This window comes from Ascidiella aspersa, chromosome 3 (genome assembly GCF_963924565.1).
Source record: "Ascidiella aspersa chromosome 3, kaAscAspe10.2, whole genome shotgun sequence".
Classification (NCBI taxonomy): Eukaryota; Metazoa; Chordata; class Ascidiacea; order Phlebobranchia; family Ascidiidae; genus Ascidiella; species Ascidiella aspersa.
Window position 1 is genome coordinate 3,369,379 of NC_139449.1, and position 17,467 is coordinate 3,386,845.

The 17,467-nt window shown below is 37.6% G+C and overlaps 1 protein-coding gene across 1 annotated transcript; it reads left to right on the forward strand.

Annotated features, from left to right (window-relative positions):
• Positions 1-409: 409 nt before the first annotated feature.
• LOC146158122 (uncharacterized) lies at positions 410-16,538 on the forward strand. The gene is made up of 7 exons (XM_083384082.1): positions 410-505; positions 1,721-1,837; positions 9,479-9,662; positions 10,523-11,004; positions 13,628-13,775; positions 14,334-14,624; positions 15,256-16,538. Exons 2-7 carry the CDS (start codon positions 1,739-1,741, stop codon positions 15,987-15,989), a joined length of 1,938 nt encoding a protein of 645 aa, XP_083240208.1. The 5' UTR covers positions 410-505; positions 1,721-1,738; the 3' UTR covers positions 15,990-16,538.
• Positions 16,539-17,467: the final 929 nt, after the last annotated feature.

A 17,467-nucleotide genomic window follows, 5' to 3' on the forward strand; every position in this document is an offset into this window, starting at 1 on the left:
TGCGCTTCGTTTTACCTTACAGACAAGGTTTCAAACAACATATTTTGTACCGAAATTATTTAACGTGTTTACGGACTTGTAGTCAATATCATATCTTATACGAAACGCGGCGTAATTATATGATGAACTTTTTTGCGGTCATAAAAATATCAGAAAAACGTCCAGCTGTATATTTGTTTTTCTCACAGAAGGCTTATTGATTTGCTACAAACGTTCTAAATAAATTTAATGAGTTTATCAACGCATGTTTTGGCATTATGAAAGAAAGTTCTGTTTAGCGGTTACGCATCGCCGATCAGCGCGGTCAGGCGTATCAAGAATGCCGGTTTGACCAATCAGAGCGCAGCATTTTATGTTATTTCTATGGTTGTTAGGTGACGCTGCTAGGTAAGCCAACATAGCCGAGAGTGTTCACAAAAAGTTGAATTGATTTGTGTGCTATCAACAAAGAAATGCCTTCACACAGCCAGCTGATCTAGGCTGAATGTTTTGCTCCGCAGACCAGGTATGTCTAGACCAGTTAATCCAGCGCCTGTAAGGCAAAGTCGCATACTTTGGTCAGATCTAATTTTGTAGTAATGTTGCTTACTACTGGATGTCGCATTTTAACAGTGTAATTGGTTTATAAAAATCTTGCATATTAAAAGGTTGTAGCCGATATTTATTGGTTTATTTTTTTTATTAGCTGTAAACTGCATTTAACATTATAAGTAGCTAAGATGTGCGTTTTTATTACGCTATAATGTATTCGCTAGTAAACGTTTAATTTATAAGGCAGTAAAAATTACAGGCTTGCCAGTAACGAATGCTTTACAACGTAAAGAAACACAAGCTATTAACATTGAAATAATTGAGAAACACTAAACTAGGGGTGTCGGGGCTCCAGGTTGGGAACTACTGGTTTATAGGGTCAAGGTTGAATGAGATCGATCAACATTCTAAATTCAAATTCACAAACGATCGCTTAGATAACAATATCAGTTTCTTGGTTATGTTTTTATTTGTTTAATATCCATCCATAAACAAAAGATTAACATGACGTTATATTTTGCCTGAGGATTGGATGTTATAAATTAAAGGTTAAGGGTTCCAACGTGGCTTAACTTTGTAAAAACTTATTGTTAAAAAAATTATCGCGGTACACTGTAAGAAGTAAGCGAGTTTTTCGTGTTTATTTTTTATTTTTTGGTTTACAGTTTAAGTCAATTAGTTTGTGAAAGTGTTTTTTTTCCGGTTGATTAAATTGTCCTTTCAATAATTAGACTTAATCGGATTAAAACGACGGGATATTTTAGTTTGGGGCGCATTAGTTAGCAAGAGTTTAGTTGAATGCTACTCCAGTTTTAAATCTCTGTGTGGTATGGGATTTTTTTAAATACGCCTTAATTTTATTCTAAGATAACAATATGCACATTACCTACTTTATTGATTTTTGCAAAATTTTAAACGCTTCTATATAACTACTATAAAAATGCGTTTAAAGTATGTTATTTGACTAGAAACGAGCTTCTAAAATATACTAAAAACTATTTATTTATGCCTGCGATAGTTAATGTGTGAAAAAAACGATTAAAATCACACCTTGTTGTCACTTTATTGATCCGTTGCCATACCCACCCAGACCACTATTCCGTCACAATGCACAACAAACATGCGTTAATGGTTGTTTGCCAGTTGAGTGCTGATTATACTAACGAGTGTGTGATTTTTGCGAATTCAGGTTGATTAAACTCTGAAAATGAACTTCGACTCAACCGGTCGAGCTACCAGAAGCGAAATTCATGAAAGGATAAGACAGAACTTCAGGACTTTGTCAACTTCCAGAATTTCAAGAAAGGTAAAGTGCCAGTTTTGTTGTATAAAGGTTTAAATCAGAGTCTCTCTCGGACTAGTTTGCGGGTTAGGCTACACGAACAGCTATCGTAAGTCATTTTATTTCTAACCAGAGGCGCCCGGGAGGGGGGAGGGGCAATATGAATATATACAAATAATAATAATACTTCAGTACCTATGATTTTAATATGTACATACAATTTTATATCAGTAGAAATTAACCCTGTGCAATTTAAAATCAGCGCTGTTGAATAGAGAACTCGCAGAGTAGTTTTGCGGATTTCCTAAACGCATATTCTTTGCAAGATTCATTGTTATTCTATTGCAAGTACTCATTTTGTTTCGGGTTTGCAAATTTTAAGTTTTGCCTAAAATGTTCTGGTTTAAAATTGTTGAAATTGATACAATCAAGTCTGTACAATGTAAATCAGTCTTGTTGAATAGAATTAAGGTTATGTGATTTAAGATCAACCCCGTTTAAAAAAATCACGACCGTTTTAATTTGGTGAAAATAACTGTTAAATGCAATGTGCATTTATCGTTTTTTTGTTGAAACTTCGCGACCCTCTTTAAATACATTGGTCCATTTTCTGAACTTGACAAAAAACTGAAATTCAAAGTCAAGGCTCGCGTTCAAAGTCGCGCAAAATTTTCCACTGTCTCCTGTGATGTCACAATCCATCCCATTGTCATCGCTATCTTCGAACAATGCCCCGACAATGGAACAAATCGAGAACTTTTTAGTCTATGACGTGGGATGCGAGATTTACCGTGTATTGTGCAAACTCGGCGGCGGCGTTTATGGCAAACATGAACTGCGAACTGGACAAAGCAAACGGGGTTTGTCGCCTTTGGCCTAAATCCACTCGAAGTAATGTCGCCACTGCGTCAATTATTTTATCGCTTGTCGGGCGTGAGTTCAAATATTTGCGAAGAAAACCCGCACCCAGGTTTGGGCTTGTCGACGCAAAGCTCTTAAAAACGCCAAAACTTTGCCATAAAAAATTTAAAAAATTTCTCACAGTTTAGAAAATTAACTAAAGCTTTATTTTTTGTACATGGTTTAAGGAAAATATTTCTTCACTTTTTTCATGCGCCTCGGTTAAGTTAGTAAAACATAGAAAATATTTAAAAAAGCTTATTTTTAACTTAAAATTACTCGTAAAACGTTTTTCCTTGGATGTTTTTAATAGTTTTTTTTTCAGTATGTGAAAAGTTCAGGCGCTAATTTTTTGTCCTGAGTTCGTACAATTCTTTTTTATGACAAATGTTTGGGTTAGGTAAAGCGGGTTAATTTTTATAAAGCTTTTTGGTGCAATTGCTCGAAAAAAACGCAAAACTTTGCCAAAAAATATTTTAAATTCCTCACAGTTTAAAGAATTCCTAAAGCGGTATTAAAAATATAAACATTACAAGGTTTAACTTTACCGGTGTTGATATAAAACCTTAATGTTTGTGTTTTTGTCAACAACAGGTTAGTTGATATCACATTGGGTTTAGCGAATTTTAGAAAGTCCCAGTCAAACTAAAAAAAAAAAAACTTAATTAAGGTGTTCAATTATTTTATCGCCTGTTGGGTGGGAGTTCAAATATTTGCCAGAAAGCCCGCACAGGGGGTTGGGCTTGTCGACGCAAAGCTTTTAAAATCACCTTTTTGCCAAAAAAGTCTTTAAATTTCCCACAATGTAAAAAATGAATGAAGCTGTATTTTATTGCTGCACATAGTTTAAGGAAATCTTACTTTACTTTTTTATGCGCGTGGAACCGAAAGTTTAGTTATAGGAATATTAAAAAAACTTTTTTAACCCAAAATAACTGTTAAAACGGTTTTTATTGGGGTTGGACGTATCTTGTTGGTGCAGTGTCTTAAAAGCATCAAAACTTTGCCAAAAATGCTAAATTTCTCACAGTTATGAAAAACAAACCGTTTTACGAAAAATGGCGAACGTTCGGCACATTTCTTGCCCAGAGTTAGTACAATTCCTATTTACACATTTGTTTGTGGTAGGTTAAAGGGTAATCTTTAAGTAGTTAAGTTCAATATTTGCTTTCCTTATATAAGCTAAATAAAAAAAATTAACTGCCATACGTCGAACTTTCACACTAACCCGAAAATCTAACGGCAATTTTCGATGAAACCAAAGGTCAAAACATACATCTACTCGTAAAACAATACCATTTTATACGATCTATTTACATAGCGTAAACACATAAAATAAAAACGTCCGGCCCCCTATAGAGTTGTGTGGTTAAATTTTCGGTTTACCGAACGACCTGTCTGATCGCGCCTTTCAGTCAAATGACTTGCCCGGACGAAACTTCTTTTTCGACTTCTTGAAAATTCTCAAGTCTTGTTTGATCAACATTGTGGGCTAAATATTTATACGAAGGGCATTTAAATTTAAAAAAATTTACGACACCAAAGTTCGCTGAGACTTAACTTTGTGTACATTTTATTACAAAAAGATGAGATTTGCCTTAAACAATCCACTAATTTGGTTCAATTTTAAAATAAATTTTGTGCTATTTTAGACCTTTGTGGATTTTCAAACACTAAATAAGGAGATGGGGAATTTAGTAAAACGCTTTATCGCCCTCTCTCTTTTTAATTATAGTATCACAAAATCCTAGCCTAGAGTTTCTCAATTGCACCCACCGGCTTACCTGGGATTTTGAGGTTTTTATTATCACTCCAATAATCTACCCGGCAATGTTGCAAGACGCATTTTTCCAAAACAGGGAGGGGCGTAAATTGTTGGGAACTCATTTTGGGAAGGGGGCCATAACTCATTAAAGATTAGGAATCACTCCCCCACACCAAGACCAACGCTTTGGTTTTCCTAATTTGTCAAGTTGATTGGGCGAAAAATCTCACATAAAGAAGAGTAAATGTCCCAAATACAAAAATCCCAGCGGGTAACTAACTGCACGTTAGCCTTTAAGCAAGGCAATAAATTACCGGGCGGATGCAGTTTACGAGCTTATACCATCGCCAACAAAACGGACGGTTACAAATCGGAATGCCGCAGAATTTATCGTCTTGTGATATCCTCTCGCGGGCGGTGTCGACGCGGCGTTTCGCGTCACCCTTTGTTACGAAACAATAAACAGATTATCGCGTTTCCCTTCCTGTGTCACAAAGCCCTTTAAAAAAGCCGGGTCCTTGTTTGAAATGCCTTGAGGTTTTGTTGGGTGCGAAAAGGGATATTGGGGGATCATGTATACCGGTTGTGGTGGGAATAACAGAGGGACAACTTACGTTTGCGCTTCAAATATAGGCCACCCCCGTTTTTGCGCTTTCTTGAGGGCATTTTTATTGAAAAATTGATAAAGCACAGCCTTATTGCTTTTTGTTAGTGGTTTTATAAGTCAAGATGTGTTAAATGTTTTGAAAATCTGCCAGACACATTTTTCTACAAAAACAACTTCTTTTCGTTTATTTAATTTTTAAGCCCTTTTCACATAGAAGCATTGGAATAAAAACAATCATTTAAAGACGGAAAAAAGTATTTAGTATTTTAAATGATGGGAAAAACATATGAGTAGGGCGACTTTTTGCAATCCGTGTGGCGTTTTTCATGCTTCCAAAAACATTTTTTTTGCACATAATAAGCGAAAAAGGCGATTGTATTGCTTTTGACGTCGTTTTGAAATCATACAATGAAAAGCGCTTTTTGCAGCAGTGGGACAGTTTTCGTTTTTTTCCTACTTTAAAATCAACCAAACCTTTATTTTTTGATGATTCGAACTATTTACACAAAAAACCCAACAAAATACAGTTGACTGCACAGTTCAAAAAATCCAAAATTACAGTTGGAAAAATACAATAAACTTCTTTAGAAAAGTTAGTTAAGTCGAAAGGACGTAAAAAGCCAAACGAATTCTCTTCGAAGGGGCCACGTAACTTGAGTCTGTTTTGGGATGCGCAAAGCAGCGAACTCGATACCAGCAAAAAGCATGTTCTGTAGGTGGAAGTACGCACAACGAACGACCCTATACTGAAACTTTATACGAAATGCGACATCTCGTTTGCAGCAAAGCACCTGGTCTACAACAACGAGACGAATATGTTTTAGTGCGTTGGATAAAACGCAAACAAACTTAGGAACATAGTACGACGTTATATGTAGGCTTGAAAGACTTAAACGAAAATCTATAGGTTACAATAATTAAAAATATTTTATAAATATTCAGTTTATAAATGGTTTAGTTGTGGTTTAAATATTAATAGTCGTTCTGAGCTACAAAACGTTCGCCCACTTTGTGTTTGATATGATTAATCAACCAAAAAATCAAAACAGTATTTCTTTTGAAACTATTTCCCAAGATGCTGGTATTAACGACGAAAAATCTGAAAGAAAAAAACGCTTGATTTACTTTAAATACCAACTATAAATTAGGGTTGAAAATTAATGTGACTATATTAAACTGACAAACGTTTCGTTTTTTTTGTTTTTTTTTAATACATAACTTTATATTTTAATCGGATTTTCCATCAACGTTTCCTCAAATTAGAATTTAAATCATTCCTGATGACTTTATTAACGTAGAAAAGACGCGCCAGCAAAGTGAAAGCTTTATTTACTTTGAATAACAGCCTCATAATCCTCTTTGTTAGTTGGCCGTCACTCATTTTTAAACGACGCACACAAACGACCGCTGTGTGTGACGTAACAATCAACCAGCTAACGCTGCGTGTGACGTAACAAACGACCTGTGCGACCGCTGCCCCGTAGTGAGCCTCGGGTCATTTGTTGGTCTCTGATTTCACGCGTTAGGGGGGTATGCCGCCCCACGCTAATCGTGACGTCATATTGCGAACCCACGCTGGGTGTGACGTGATAATGCACGCTTTGTTACGATCAGAATCAAACTTTACCCGATTTGAAGCACGGTTTAGACATAAGATATTCCTCTAATTGTTCATTTATTTTCCAAGATTTTATTTTAAAAGACAAACTTCCTTGATTGGTGATTATTTTGCTTTATATTCCGTTTTGGAGCTTATTTCCCGAACTATTGGTTTATTTTTGCCAAGTTTTTTTTTTGTTTCCTTTTTTTCGTTAACTGCCGTAAACTGAATTTTAACTAATCCTTTTCTGATTTAATTTTCAACTGTTGCCCTAGTTTGCCTATATTGTTTTGTTTAAGTTAATGTTTTTTTTTGCCTTATTTTCTATTATTACAAGGCTCAGTTAAATTGTTGCTCTTCGTTTTTAATTTTTATTCAAAGCCAATTTTTTTTCAAAATATGAACCTCGTGCCTGATTTTTTTTTTCACTATTTTTTCCTTTCCGAAGCAATTTCGAATTGATTTCCCTTTTCATATGACGCTGCCTTTTATCGCGTCACAAGGCTCTTTCACGTTTAAGAACACTTGTTTGTATTGCGTCATAATCGGGTTACGATTGGAGGTTTTGTGTGAAATTCATTGCGTTGTTGAAAGAAAACTCGCGGCTTCACAAAAGGCAAACAAATCGATTTTTCAATAAAAAGGAAAGGTAAATTTGCCCGCCTTTTATCAGAATTATTGAATTGTCCTCAAAGAGTGAATTGTTCCCAATAATCCGCGTTAAAAAATATTTTTTTTGCAATTTTTTTTGGGAATACGCATGCAAGCATGTTGTTTTTCTAGCCTGTATTGCTTGGATCATTGATCGACAGATTCGGTGAAGTCTGTGATGGCTTTTGTACTAATGATACGTAAGCGGAAATCGGAATGGCTAGATCACCGCTGTTGTACACATATGTGTGTGGATCTTTCATTGCAAACAAGAAAGTAGGTTATTCATCAGAAAACTGATAATATTAGGACATTTACTTCTAACGGACGATTGTCAAGTTTTGTAATTCAAAAAAGTTTTGAAATTTTTTTTTTTTTAGTGTGCCGTAGGCGGACAAAGTTTGAGAACCGCTCAACTAAACTACAGGGATTATATTTGATTGTAAACTTCACCTATTATAACTGTAGGAGTATACGGTTATATCGGATCGAAGCCGATACCCGATACCAAGTGGCAGTATCGTTATACTCGTCCGATACTAAGGTGGTATCGGTGCCAATTCGATACCAAAATAATATTGCAATTTAAGTCATGCCTTGTGTTTCAACGCAGCGAATATAAAGCGAAAATGAGCTTTTTTCAAAAAAGAGTATGTTAACAACTGGAGCTGATTTTTTTTAAGTTAGTTCCCAATATATTGGAAAAAATAACATTTATCGTTTCATTTTTGGCTATTTTGTTTGTTTTCAGCACGGTAATGACGTCATTTATTATCGGACCGGATCGCGATACTTTGTGTCCAAAATATCGGTTATCGGAATAAAACGTCAAATATATCGGACAATCCTGATAATAACCCCCCACAATATCAAAAACGCGCCTATAGTAAAGCAACTAAAACAGCGCTATTATTGTAGAAGCTATTTTTACCGTAGGTTCAAGCAACAGAAGCAAAACCTCTGCGCCTTGAATCATTGTGATTACACAAAGACCATTGTCCGCGATTGTGTTGAGACGCGCGACGCTCGAAAACTCGTACAAGCGTCTTTCCGTGACGCCATTGTGTCGTAACAAACGCACGCCTGTGCGGCGGACAAACGAAAAATCGTGCCCACTTGTATGAAGGCTTTCCCTGGGTTGTGTGGCTTTCCTTACAATCTCAATTTTCTTGGAACACAATAAAAGTAACATTCCAGGCCCAGACAAAAGCATGCTTGTGTCAAAAATCCGCGTTGATTAACTTGATAAGACAGGGTTCTTAAAGAAAAAAAATCAAGCACTTTGTAGCCATGTAAAATACTATTTTAAGTTTCGAAAAATTGTGTTAACCTGGTTAGCGGCTGTTTTAGGCTTAAAATATGTTATTTTGAAGTTCTATAATTAATATAAACACTTTTGAGGGCATTTTTTTGTTGTAATTTAATAGTGCAAATATGCCGAAAATACAGTTGTTTGTCGGATGGGTGTAGAGCACGGCTATTTGCCGACTAAGAGATTTTGTGTTTATTGTGCAATTTACGCTGTAACGGCTTATGCCCCAGATTTATTGTCCACTCGCACCTAAGTGTAAATGCTAAATGTCCGTTCCGCGATTATCTCGGCAGTCAGCAGTTTGATTGTTGGTAGCTATTTAAGACCGCCTTCCGCTTGTAAGAAAAACTTCTTCTCAGTTATCGTCTTGCTGTTCGCAACCTTTGATATTTGCAAGTAGCATCTACTATATGCTAACTTGTCCGCCTTCTATAGTTTAACTGGTTGTTCGCTTATCAGATAATACAATTCTAATAACCTATACGTATTGTGGTTGGCTAACGAGTTATACACACGCAACCTTCAAGTTACCTTCAAACGAGAGTCAAAAGCTTAAACAATTAATCTCGTGCCACACAAGGGGACATAAACACCCGCCTCCCTGTGTCAGACTCTGTTAGTGATAAGATAAGGTTTATGGCGGGACAGCTTTTAACTTTTGAAATAGCCACCCAATGTAAACTATGAAAGAAAAATGGCAAAACAAGATCTAAGTTGATCGTCCCAGTAACTAATTTCGACCTCCAACAAAATTAATATCCCGAGCGTTTTCAAAGCTAATTCTCACAAAAACCCTTAAAAACTAATCCGGAGGTACTTTCCAATCGCAGAACTTGCAAGATGAACCGCTGGACGACAGCTTAACCAACCTTCAATGGCTCTGGAACCTGAACGTGAACATCAACAATCCCATGGGCGGCGTATCCGTTAGAGGGAGCCACAGCGCAGCTCCGTGCAACGGTGTGATGGAACGTACAAAGCACAGGGAGGACATGTTCCAAGCCGTGAATAAAGGTGAGAAATAGGTTGGATGAGAGTTATATTTGTAAATTTATCGGAAGAATAAGCCTGACGTTTTACTCATTGATTTGTCTCGGCCAATTTATGTTGTTCAAATAGACCGCGACATTTTGAACACAAAATTAAAATGATCAACGAACATTAGGTAAATATTTGGATGTGTGAAAATCTTTTTAACTCGGTCAATTGCGAAGTATGTTTGCTGATTTAAACGCTGAAAAATAAACAAAAAAACGTGTGTCAAAACTGGCACAAGGTAATAAAGTAGAAAGAACAAGTTTGCGACCGACCTTTCAAGTAACAACATTTCAACCAGGTAAAGAACATTTCTTATTTTAACATCATGCGCTTCTATAACACTTCTCAAGTCCGTTATTATCCCGAAATGTCTAAAAGAGCAATCATTTAGAGAAAGTCTAAGGCATTGTTTTACAACTTTTCCATACACAGCATGAAGTTTGACTTAGGTACCTCAAAAAAATGTAAAAACTTAACTAAAATCCAACAAAGTTATCTTAAAATGTCCCCAAAACGAATCATTCTTTAATGGGAAAAAAATTCAACAGAATATGCCGATGTGCCAATAAAGGTCTTAACAACTGTGGGAGAACAAAGAGCAAAAGTTATTGAAAAATGTCTAAAAAAGCAATCTTTAAAACAAAACCTACACAATAGGCATACTTTTTGTTTTCCACACTAGGTGCGACTGAAATACCTCAAAAAAATGCAAAACATAACCAAACTCAACATAAATAAACCCAAAACATACCATATTGTTTTAAGCCAGCAAAAAATCAATCTAAAGTCTAAAATCATTTTTTACCAAGCTAACAAAAATCATGTTTCTCCGCCAGGAGCGCCCGGGAGCGACCTTAACCTTCTTCCTCCCAACAACAACCATCCCTCCTCCATTATCCGGAACCCGATCCGTCTCCAAAACCAAAATCCTCATCAATCTCGCCGCATCCGGCCTGAGTCCTCCAGAGATCTAGTCCCAATCAACGCAATCAGCTTCACACGGGACAAAATCAACCCCAAAGACTTCATCCGGAAGCCTTCTAACCCCAGAGGGACTTCCCCGGTGGACCCCCTGACCTCAGAAGTCTCCCCCACCCCCTGTCACTACTCCCTGTCCCCCCGGGAGGCTGCCATGGACGTCCTGCCCGGTCAGGTCGATTACAAGAACAACGCCTACGTGCGACCGCCTTTCTCATGCACTTCGCTTATTTACATGGCGCTCAACAGCTCCAAGCGGAATCGCATGACCCTAACCTCGATTTGCAAGTGGATCAAGGACAACTTCATCTACTACCGCTACGCGGACCCGTCCTGGCAGGTATTGGTCCTTTTCTTTGTTGTTTTATATTAATGGTTTTCAACCGGGGTGCCGCGGCGCTTTGGTGTGCCATTTTCTAATTCCCATACGACACGCATTTCAGAATTTTTAGGAATCTTATTTTTACTTCTTAAAACAACTATTTGTGTACGATTGGAGACCATTATATCAAATGACATTTTCCTACATGTTTTGACTTGATTGTGTTCTTCCAGTTACATTTATAGTGATATTTCAGTTAAATACTCAACGAAAATTCCAGTCGCGGTGCCGAAAATCTATTTATTATTTTTTGAGGGGCGCCGTAAACTATAAAAGGTTCAGGTATTGGTCTATTTTTTGTTACTATTTCTTCCGCTAATCGGGCACTTTCTGGCAGGTATTGGTCCCTTTCGATTTGTTTTACCAGTTTTTCTGTAGCATGTCCTTAAATAAGCGTAACTTTCCGTTTGAATACGGAATGTCTTTAGTGTGGGCTCATTTCTGATGTATGGGCTCATTTCTTTTATTACTAGTTCTGCTGCTACGCAGACTCGTGCTGGCAGGTATTGTACATTTTTTGTTGTTGTTTCCCTTTTGTTTAGAAGGGTATATATATTAATGTTTGTTAAGAAGCTTGTTATACACCCGTATTCCCACATTTTTCGACTCCAACGTTTGAATACGGAAATTCCTTAGTGGCAGATGTATTGGTCCCTTTCCTTCTTACTATTTCGGCCGCTAAGCAGATAAAATATCTTTAAAGTACCTGGTTGTAGTCATCCCTGTAATACTGGGACGTAAAGGGTAAAAGTTTTTTTCGTTACTATTTCTGCCGCTATATATTAGGGATGGGCAACATACGGCCAGCGGGCCAGATCTGGCAACGCAAATTAGGCCGGCTACCTTTTTTACAAACCGGACACAAGACTTTTTCTCACATTTTCTGCGTATTTTAACTACGTTAAACCTAATCGTTTTTCGATTTGCGCACACCTTGTTTCTGCACCGAATGTAACATAGTTGAACGTTTTAAAGCACTTTTTAATTGCAAAATATCCTAGTTGCTGTTGAACTTCTGTTCCATTAACTATTGTATTAAACCTTTTATTGATTCAAAACCTAAAAATTAACTGTTTATTTTAGATACGTCATAATCTTTTTCATCTTTGCCACGCAATCTTATACTTAACATAATTCCGTACAAAGACCAGGAAAGACCAGTTTAACGTATAATCGCCACTTTTCGAAATAGAAAAACATTTGAAACGTCACACCACATTCGAGCAACGCTTTTGAATGCGTGATTGCTAAATGCTGATATTACGGCGTGTCAAATCCTTTACACCTGCTAGTTCTTTCGCGCAATAACTCAATACAAATACAGCACATGTTGATATTCATGTGCTTGTTCGTGACAAACGGCACGCTTGAAAAAAGTTCGTGCTTATCGATAGTTATAATGTTCCAAGAGGTCAAAAACTGTTCCTTGTTATAGTTGAATAGCGTATGGTGGAATATTTTCCAACCGGCACATATTGTGGTGAATGAGTTATATGAAATTCCAGGGAGTCGAACCGGAATCGAACCGGAACTTTATGAACCGGTTTTGGGTCAATTTTTTCCGAACCGTAACCGAATGTGAACCGTATTTTGTAAGATTTTAAGGAGCCGAACCGGAACTGAACCGAATAATTTGAAAGAACATGAACCTTAACCGAACCCGAACCTGTTAACAAATTCGGTTTATTCCAGCATGACGTCACAATTTGCATTTAAAAGAGTCAAGTTATGCCATGTTTTAAATTTTATGAACAAATTTTAATTTTAATTAAATAAAACTTGCACTTTTTATTTTTTAGATATTTCAACAATGAGTTGCTGTTTTTTTAATACGTCGCACGTTACTTCGATTAAATGACTTACTATTCAAAAATCATTTCTACATTTGTTGACCCACATTTTTAGATTTAACGCAACTTGTATTATATCCGAACCGGAACTTTATGAACCGGTTTTGAAATAACGATGCTCGAACCGAAACCGGAACTGAACCGTATTCCGAAAAAATCTTTCAACCCGAAACGAACCTGAACCGGAAAAGTCAAACGGTTCGACTCTCTGTGAAAGTCCCTATAAGTGGATTGCTAAATATCCGCCTTAATTTAGTTACAAAAATGGGTAAACTAAGTAGAAATATACTCACAACCCAATTAAGGATGTCCGATAAATATCGAATTAAAACCGATACCTGATGCCAAGTGATAGTATCGGCCCTTGCCCGATACTAAGGTGGTATCGATACCGATCCGATAGTAAATCAACACAAAATTTTAGCCATGATTTCCGATTAATCACAACTATTCTGTCTTAATAAGGAAAATTTATTAAACAAATAGTAGGTTAACAGCAGTAGGTGATTAAACTTCTCAACACAAAACCAAAATTTTTATCTTGTAGTTAGAAAAAAATACCATTGTCGTTTCAATTTAATCTATAGATGCCAAATCACGTCATTAGTGTGTTTCAATAACCAAACTAGATGAAATCGAGATGTCCAAACTATTTTTTACTACTAAGAATCTTCGTTTACTAGTTTTTTCGTCTTGGTTTTCGTGTTTTAAAGAAATTCTTATTTTTTTAGAAAACGATCGAACAGAATTTGAGCCAGAACAAGCATTTCAGCAAAGTCCAGCGAAAGCGCAAGCAGCCGTCTAGCGCCAGCTTGTGGCAGATCGACCAGTGCAATAGCAAGCCGCGAGGTGGCGCCACAACTACCAACACTGCTCAACGTAAGAAACTGAACTCGAGTAAAATAAAGCAAAAATAAAATAAAATATTAACTCGATAAAAAAAAATAAAAAATAAACAAATTGAACCTGGCGGCTCGTAGGTTTTGAAATTTCCGGGCTAACAAATTAGCTTATCCACCCCTGTTAATAATCCTATATACATTTTGAGTAAAGTTGAGTTTTTCGACAATTTGTTGGTACGCAACAAGATCATAGAAGCTCGAGGTGGTACGCAGTGAAAAAAAGGTTGAGAACCACCACTAAGTGGTTTGCTCAGCCTTAATTTAGTTACAAAAATGGGTAAAATAAGTTCAATATAGTCACAACCCAATTAAGGATGTCCGATAAATATCGGATCGGAGTCGATAAATGTCAAGTGGTAGTATCGGCACTTGCCCGATAATAGTGTGGTGGTACCGATCCGATAGTAAATAAACATGAAATTTTTTAGCCATGATTTACAATTAAAAACAGCTATTTTGTCTTTTAAAGGGAAATTTATCAAAAATTTGTAGGTTAACAACCGGAGGTAACGGAGCTTATAACTTGTTTCCTTAGTTACAGCGACACGCGTCGAATCCCTCCTTCCCACCGCTCCTCACTCCTCCGGAAGCAGGAGCAAGCTCCTTCCTCCCTGCTCCATCATCACCTCATCTGCTCCTCCTCCTAAACCGTCCAAGGTGGAACCGCTCTTCGTCACTCTTGCAGGAAGGAAGAGGAAGCAGCCGGCTCCTCAGAAGATCATCCGGAGGAGGATTGGGAAGAAGATTAGGAACGGAGAGTCGTCGCCCGGATGCAGCAACAACAACCTCCTGGAGGAACAAGCACCGGAGCTTGGATCCCTCAAAGGTAAGCTCATTAAAATATTCCCTTCAAACTGTATTTGCCTTTTGTCTTTTTTAACTGCGTCAAAGCAAAAACAAATTGCGCTTCAATTTGTTTTTCTGGTATGTTTTAGCCTATTTCGATAAAATCGTTATAATAAGATTCAAACGATGCCGGGCGTCTGTTACGTCACAATCAAACAACAAACAATTGCTATTTTCTTTCGCATGCGACTTGGCACTAAAACTCACGACATTTTCAGAAGAAAAATGGTTTTTGAACTAATAATATAAATAACTAAGATTAACTTTTTGGTTTGTTCTGAAGATACGTAATCGCATATATATAAAAAAATGAAAGCAAAACCCCCCTTCTGTCTATTACGTCACGCCATCAGGTAATTAAATCTTGAAGCAACATGCGCGCTATTTTTTAACCGATGCCGGGCGTCTGTTACGTCACCATCAAACAAAGAAACAAATTCTTTGTTTGACGGGCGATCCTAAATAATGAACATTTTACTTAACTTGTAGCCATTAATTTGTTTCGAGGACGCATATATTTAAAATTTGAAACATCATGAGCTCACTATACTTTGTTTAACGTGTCTATTACGTCACACATTAGAAACAACAAACGCCGTTTTTCGTTTCAGGCGACTTCAACTGGAACTCGGTGTTCGACGAGTTTTTCGGCGCGCAAGAAAACAATGCCCTGAACACGACTCCTTCCTCCTCCGTTTCCACGACAACGTCCACCACGGCGAGCGGAGAGGTCCTCTTCCCGGATGAGGTCGGAGCCGGAGCCATCATGGCCCACGACGCTCTTCTGATGCCCGCATCCGGACTCGACAGCTCGGCCAACAGCGAGAACGAGTTTATCCGCGTCGTCAAGGACAACAACGTGACGGTGGCTCCCTCCGGTGGTTGGCAGATGATGGAAAAGCAGGAATCCTCGCTTCAGGACTCTTCCTCTAAGAGCGTGGATCTCCTCTCCATTGAGCAGAGTCTAGACCTCGAAGGATTCCCGGATCTCGGATTCGAGTCTTGCATTGAGAGCGAGATCAAGGATAACTTCCTCCTGGATGTTGGAGATCTCGATCTGACCGTCCAAGGACGCCAAATTGAGGCTCCGGAACAATGGATCCCTGTGTCCCCGGACCTGGATCAGATCCTTGGAGAAAAGAGCGACGACAATTTCTCTCTAGCGCCGCTGGTGTCTCCTCCGCGTCCTCCATCCGGTAGTCCGCGCATCTTCCGACAAGATGAACTGAGGAGCAAAAGGTGGAACTCGCCGACATTCGCGGAACAGCGCAGCAGCGCCTCCAAGCGACGGCCAAACTCCGAGGTGAAGTTTCGCGCCGAAAAGGGGATTTCCCTTCGAAGATGAGCCGATTTTTTTTATTTTTTGTCTCGAAAAATTCATCAATTTTTACGACGTTTTTATGGTTGTTTTATTTTGCAAGTTTGAAGACTGAAATTGTGAACTTTTAAAAGCCGAGACTGGCAAAGTGTAGGGTGAATTGTGCAAGCCACAAAAAACAAAATAGTAAATTAGTGGAGCCTATTTACAAAAATGGTTGGCATTTTTTGTTTTTTTTTGGGCGAAAAAATTTAACCAAATTGAGTTCAGCGTCGTTTTCATAGCCTTGATTAAGTGTGCAAGTCACAAAAACTAATATAGTCAATTAATAAAGACTCCAAGGAAATGCGCAAAATTACTTTGAAGTTTACAATAATAACTGTCCTTAAAACAACTTTCATTTATCGGAATCCAAGTATTGCAAAGACGTTTTAATTATGACTACAGGATTAAGTCTTACAGCATTATGTTGATTTGTGACAAATCCCCGTCTCATTTTTCAAAAAAATACCAATAGACGAAGATACTGTTAAAACATGTTGTTAACTACTTCGGAATGGGCTTTGATTTTGTTTTTGAACTTTGCCAGTCATCGAAGAATACAAAACTTAACTCATGCACGTCCTATATGGGTAGTGACATGGTTTTCTCCGTCAGTCTTTTTACTCCAAACGGTGATTTAAGAATTCTTGTTCAGGCATAAAAATGTGTTTATACTTTTTTGGCGAGGCAATTTTTATCACGACAACTAAATCCTCGCCTCACCAATTCCGCCTAAAAAGCAAAAAAACAGTTATTTGCCAATGCTAGGAGATATTTCGTTCCAACTTCGAGATTTTTTTGTTTCTATTTGAATTTCGATTTTTTTCCGTCTTCTGCATTCTCCTGGTTTTTTCCTTCGCCGACTGTGATCTAGCATTAGGCTACAATTTTCCTGTAGCCTACATCTGTACGCGAACTCTCAGTATTATCCGCCACCTGTGCATTGTAGGCTTCTAGCAAGTGTTTTTTTTATTTTTTTTGCATGACTGTAAAAAGTGACGCTAATGTAGAAACGCAGCTTAGCAGTTTCTGCCGATTTCGTTAAGTCGGCTGGTTTACCTTTTTGTTTATCATGTAAAGAGATTTGCCTTCTATCCTCCCAGTATTGCTCGCATTTCCAGTCCTAAAGTTGTAACCTTCCTTTTTTGTTTTGAAAGCTGAATTGCTCCTCTTTTATATTTTGTGTCGAAACGCGAAGCTCATTTTTGTTTCACCCGTAAGTGCTTTACCTTTTGTACAAACTGTGCTTGGAAATAAATTCTATTTATATTGACATGTGTGTGGCAGTTGGATAAAACTTTGACCGTCAGTAATATACCAGTGCTGTAAAAAGTCATTTTAAATTAATGTTAAGTCCCTTTCAGACAAGTGCTTGCAAAACAACTTAAGTTAAAGTCAAGTCATTTGCAAATCAACTTAAGTCTCAGTCAAGTCATTTGTGAAACAATTCAAGGCTAAGTCAA

What these genes read in the sequence shown, in the direction of transcription:
- LOC146158122 (XM_083384082.1), top strand. Translation starts at nt 1,739, where the DNA reads ATGAACTTCGACTCAACCGGTCGAGCTACCAGAAGCGAAATTCATGAA. An exon ending in GTTCCAAGCCGTGAATAAAG is followed by an intron (nt 9,663 to 10,522) that starts GTGAGAAATAGG and finishes TTTCTCCGCCAG; the next exon opens with GAGCGCCCGGGAGCGACCTT. An exon ending in AACTACCAACACTGCTCAAC is followed by an intron (nt 13,776 to 14,333) that starts GTAAGAAACTGA and finishes TTGTTTCCTTAG; the next exon opens with TTACAGCGACACGCGTCGAA.